Source organism: Amphimedon queenslandica, unplaced genomic scaffold, assembly GCF_000090795.2.
Source record: "Amphimedon queenslandica unplaced genomic scaffold, v1.1 AMPQUscaffold_10284_Cont17247, whole genome shotgun sequence".
Taxonomy (NCBI): Eukaryota; Metazoa; Porifera; class Demospongiae; order Haplosclerida; family Niphatidae; genus Amphimedon; species Amphimedon queenslandica.
In genome coordinates, this window is record NW_003549445.1 from 1 (window position 1) to 6187 (window position 6187).

Sequence of the window (6187 nt, forward strand, 5' to 3'; positions counted from 1 at the left end):
TAGAGGAGACAGTCCTCATTGATAATGCATGCATTAGGATTGGTTTCATTAGCATTGAAAGGTGTAGTGGTATGATACGTTCCAATCCACAGTAGACCATTGTGTGTAATGTTTAGAGTATTTATATCACATGTGACATTCTCTCTTGAAAGACTTTGACTGCAAGTACAGGAACCTTGTGACTTATCTAACCTGAAACCAATGGGACATTCTTTAACAATGAAATTAAAAATAACTTTGTTTGTCTTAGAAGAAGTAATATCTAATTCACTTTTATATCCTGTTTGAGTCAGCTTTGGTTTGTATTCAATCAGTGAACAAGAATTTGGAATGTATGTTTGATTGAGCAAGAACTTGGTTTTATTCAGTATTTCTACTGTACCATCTGTTGGAGTTAGTGATTTAAAGAAATTATAACCAAACAAAGCCACATTAAACTTCAATGCTTGACCTGGAAAAATGCATTGAACACTTACATGATGTAAACAGTTTTCATAGCTAGTTGTAGTATGAGGATCACAAAAACATATCTCTACTGCATCACTTGTTGAACTAATGTTTGGGTTTGTCAAGTGGAACTGATCATTTTTCGCATCATGAACATATACTCCATACAAATCACCACCAACCAGTCCAGCAGTATTATTTATTAATGTAAGAGATACGTTTGGTGCCTTTAATAGTATGAAATTATAATGTGATGACTCTTCAGAATAGATCCCTCCTCCTTTATAAGAAGCATGATTATCAATAAACTCCAAGTTAGCTGATGATGATACTATCAATCGTGATGAGTCATTTATTGCTAAGCCTCCTCCAACTACTCCAACATTGTTCTTAAAAATTAAAGTATTTTTAACTGTCACTGATGATTTTTCAAGTGTCAATCCTGTATAGGTGCTGTTAGCAACAGTAACATTACTGAGACTAATAGCATTACTGTTCATTATCTTATTTCCCACTCTATTTCCAATAAGTTCAGTATCTATTATATCAATTTGGGTTAGTCTCAAAAATGTCCCATCAATGGATAATCCTTGAAATATATTGTCATACATCAAACATGATTTGATAATAATGTGATAGTCTAGTGCTATAAAGTACACACTAAGAATATTCAGTCCAAATGGATTATGGTAAAATTGACAGCTCTCAATTACAAAAGTAGAGCTTACTTGAATACCAGGATATGTGCAATGGCTTGATTCTGATATTCCACTAAATTGAATAAATAAAGCATAAACATTATTATGAAATGATGAGTTGATAATTAAAAGATAAAAAAGACCCTCCACCTGAAATAGTAGTGATTTGCAGTATTCAACTTCAACCTGATCAAAGATAATTGATACATTGTATGTGGTACCATGAGTCATATATAGTTCCATTCCACTGCCAGTAGTAAAGGTAACATTAGTCAGCATCAATGAGTAATGGAGTAATTCATCACTACATACTGGAAGAGGAAGATAATAAATATACAGAGTATAGTCTTCAACAAAATTTGAGAAAACTGATGATGATATCTTAAGATCAAAAGCATTAGATGTAACTAAATAATAGAATAGATCAGGGTCTGAGGCAAAGACAGAGTTAGTTATTGTAACATTGTTAGATGAATCAATCTCCACCGTACAACTACTAAAGGATATGTTAGAAATAGTGACATGATCACTGTAATATATATATACTGCAGTATTGTTTATAAATTTCTTGCAGTTAATACTAGGAGACTGATCCAGTCCATGTAGGGTAACATTCTTTACTGCAGTCATGGTAACATTATCATTAATGGTAGTGGTTCCAATGAAGTAGAAGATGGTGTTATTGTATTGAGACATATCCCCAGCATACACTGATAAAGGATTACAAGGTGACTGAGTAACTGAACTGCAGTAATCAGACACATAATACTGACCAGAGGAGACACTGCAGGAGCTACTGAAGAATAAGAGAACAACCACTAACAGGAGAGACATAGCTACTGTCTGGACTGACTTCTCAGTGACTGTGAGGGTAGATGATATTTATAGGCTAAGCTATGCATGGGTGGGTTCTTGTTACTACAGCAACTGACCTTTATGGTCAGTTTTGTGTATCAATAAAATAATTATACATACCAGCAAGAGTGGATCATTATTTATAGCAGATCAATAGTAATACACAGTACTATTAATTGGTAATATCTGTAGCTATAAAATGAGGTGGAGGCATCTGTGACATATATAGTTTACCAACAAAGAGTTATATATATATCACTTGAATGGTGATACAGATATACCAATCATAAACAATGTCAACCTCCCAGCAATTTATTTATAATAGTGGGAAAAATTGAAATGATTTGTCAATTACAATTGTCAATTATTATTTTACAGAGTTATCCCTAATATGTAATGAGAGACCACCTCATGTTTAACTTTTAAATTGACCTTAAGTTCTATTGTACATTACATTATCCCCTGATGATAGACCACCTCTCTTGTAAGGACAACATTTCCAGGAACCAGTGGACAGTCTCTCAGTAGGAGGACTACTCCATACAAAGCACTGATACAGTTTGCATCTCAACTGAGTTATCTACTGCATGTATGCAATCCATTGTCAGTATTTCTTATGTTGGATCTCTTCTTAAATTCTAATTACAAACCTCAAGTATTATTAGTAATGCATGTCCATGTAACCAGATATCAGCAAAAAAGATGTTTTTCTGGTGGATCCATTTTACTACAAGCATGTCGGAGATTTGTACTTGACATGTATGAATCTGATTTCCAGGAATATACATGTACATGTACTTGAACAAGTACATTTGTTCAAATACAAAATTTACATGTATTTGAACATGTAATTTTTTACAATGTGCTACATGTTTAAGTTACATGTTAATAATAGCAATACATATACAGTATATGTGCGACTGATTTAAAAATTGACAGATAAATAGAACCTACATATGTATAGTATACAGTACTATATGCACATGTAGTTTAATAAACCCTCCCATCTGAGAGAGCTTGCTCATGAGAGCAGAAGGAATGACAGGTTAATTGAGTACAAATTTACATCCCGTATCTAATGCTGGGTTATAACTTTAGCTGCATACTCTTATGAGATCAAGCATAAGCCAGAAAAACAACTTGCTAATGTGGATGCTCTTAGCAGACTTCCTTTACCTGATCAACCGAAGTCAGTTCCTATGCCTCATGATGTAGTCCTGCTACTAAATCACATTTCAGACACCATTGTCCATGCCTCTACAATCAAAGAGTGGACAGCTAGTGACCCAGTTCTTTCCCGTGTGTGCAAACTAGTACAAACTGGCTGGATATCTGATGAAACCTCTCCAGCCCTGCAGCTGTTTTTCCAGTGTTATGCTGAGTTAAGTGTTATTGATGGCTGTTTACTCCAAGGGTCTCGAGTGGTTAGTATCTATGGTTATACCTCCTCAGGGTCGTCCCTCTATACTATCCCAACGTCATGATACACACCCAGGCATCAGTCGAATGAAGAATCTTGCTCAAGCTTATGTGTGGTGGCCAGGCTTAGATAAAGACACTAAAGACAAAGTGAAAGAATGTGTTACTTGCCAGATTTCTCGTCCTACTCCACCACAAGCTCCAGTTCATCCCTGGGAATGTCCATTTTCTCCATGGGCTAGGATCCATATAGATCATGCTGGTCCTTTTATGGGGAAAACATTTCTCATTATTATTGACACACATTCCAGATGGCTAGAAGTAGAGATTGTCAGTTCTACATCAGCTGAAGTCACTATTCAGGTTCTAAGGAAGCTGTTTGCTATGCATGAATTGCCTGAACAATTAGTCTCAGACAATGGAACAGCTTTTACTAGTCATCAGTTTAAAGAATTTATGAGTAAGAATGGTATCTGTCACTCCCTAACTTCCCCATATCATCCTCGTTCAAATGGTCTGGCAGAACAAGCTGTTCAGATAACTTTGATATTACAAAGTTATCTTTGATGATGCATAATCCACCACCACCATTACGCAGATCAACTAGACGAATGACTCAAGTGGATATTGGACCCTATGTACATTGAATTCAAAGGGGGAGGGGTGTGATAATGGTGCTTTGACATTTATGCATACATGTACATGTACACGTAACTACAATATTCTGTTATTATTATTATTACTGTGTATTCATTGTTGTTGTACATATGTTATGTATTGATCATTATGTATGTATTATTATTGTTACTATTATTATTATTATTGTTATTATTATTCTTATTGCTACTTGTGTTATCCTTATTGTGGCCATTATTATTTCTATTTATAGGCAGACTGTCAATATGACATCATATGATGTATTATGATTTTTAGTATATAAGTGCATGCTTTTACTGTATTTGTTGTTCATTTGTTCGTTCATTCATTTCTTCTTCCTTCTACTTCATTATTTTCATTCTCATTTAAAGTCCTCTTTGAACCTAGCAAGTTTGCCATTCTCACATTACTGAGATACGCGTGATGTTCTTCATTCACTCATTTTTGTACTACTTCAACTACTGGTTGCTATACAATTCAATTCCCGGTTCCCAATATTACAGTAGCTACTGGAACAAATCTGAAAATACACATTAAAGTGCATGTACATGTACATTCCTAGAAATGAGATTTGTACAAGTACAAGTTAATCTGGGGATTCTGAGAAAAATTCCGAGTAGTAGTTATATGCCCCATGCAGAGCCACTTTTATGCAAAACAATAATCTAATAATACAACAATGTATTGTGTTCTTAAAAATGATTATTTTAAAGTCTGGACTGACTAGTATACATTCACTCAGAGCATCATCAAGGATGGTATTTATAGACTAAGCTATGGGGGAGTGCTTGTTACTGCAGTAATAATACATCATATTATACATGGCATTGGTAGTACATATAGTACTAGATCTATCTGTAGTGCAACAAAGTTATGTGGACAAAATAGTAGTCTTGTATGTAGTACAATCATAATGTCATACATACAAACTACAAAATTTGCCAAATAGGAATATGTACATCCACAGAGGCCAATTTGTTCAAATACAAGTTTGAATCAGTTCTTAGAATGTACGTAGCATGTATTACTGAAATCATGTTGAAATTTGTACTTCAACAAATCAAGTACAACTGTACATATTCCTAGAAATTGTACAAGTAAAAATATTAAAATTCTAAGAAAAAAATCCCCATGTAAATATCCATCTGCTTACACATAAATGTCATAACAATAACACAATCAATGTCTCACAGAAACTTTGAGCTGTAGTTTAACGAATGATTATTTCAATATTATTATTATTATTATTATTTATTTTAATATTAGTGATATCATTTTCTTATACATCCTCTCCAGTCTCCCTGCGTCTCTGTCCTGTTTCTCTCCTCCAATCAGTACTACCACTTCTCCCTCTCTACCCATCCTACCCACTCTAATTGCCAGTACTTCTTATTTGGATCTCTTCCTCAGCATTAAGTATATATTATAGTAATGCATGTCCATGTAACCAGATACCCAGCAAAAAAAATTTTTCTAGTGGATCCCTTTTACTATCGTTTGCTTGTAAATGTGTGGGGTTTATTCCCAGGTTTGTACTTGTACAAATCTGATTTCTAGGAATGTACATGTAGACTAGATGCACTTCAACATGTAGGTTTGTTCAAGTACAATTCTCAGTTTTAGGAAATATGAATGTTAGTACATCGTGTTACTAACATTCTTAGAATTCAGATTTGTAGCTACTTGAACAAATCTGAAAGTACATGTTTAAGTGCATGTACAAGTACATTCCTAGAAATGAGATTTGTACAAGTAAAAACTTGTGGATTTCACTTTTATGCAAAACAATGATCTAATAATACAACAATGTATTGTGTTTTTAAAATGATTAATATTTTAAAAGTAAAAAAATTATCACACTTGTTGTTATTATTCATTATTATCATTATTATTATTTATTTTAATATTAGTGATATCATTTTTCTTATACATCCTCTCCAGTCTCCCTGCGTCTCTGTCCTGTTTCTCTCCTCCAATCAGTACTACCACTTCTCCCTCTCTACCCATCCTACCCACTCTACCCGCCAGGTGTAGGTACTCAACACCATCACGAAGTACTTCAGTCAAGTACAGAGTACCTACAAAACTAAAATCGAGTCCACGTACAGTTT

At 34.1% G+C, this 6187-nt stretch overlaps 1 protein-coding gene across 1 annotated transcript; it reads left to right on the plus strand.

The window, feature by feature from the left end:
• Positions 1-3395: 3395 nt before the first annotated feature.
• Positions 3396-3986, plus strand: LOC105315430 (uncharacterized protein K02A2.6-like). Its single transcript, XM_011410085.1, has one exon. It carries the CDS (start codon positions 3396-3398, stop codon positions 3984-3986), a length of 591 nt encoding a protein of 196 aa, XP_011408387.1.
• The last annotated feature ends 2201 nt before the right edge of the window (positions 3987-6187 follow it).

Bases quoted from the DNA above. Each gene is read 5' to 3' on its own strand.
- LOC105315430 (XM_011410085.1), top strand. From the start codon at position 3,396: ATGGCTGTTTACTCCAAGGGTCTCGAGTGGTTAGTATCTATGGTTATA.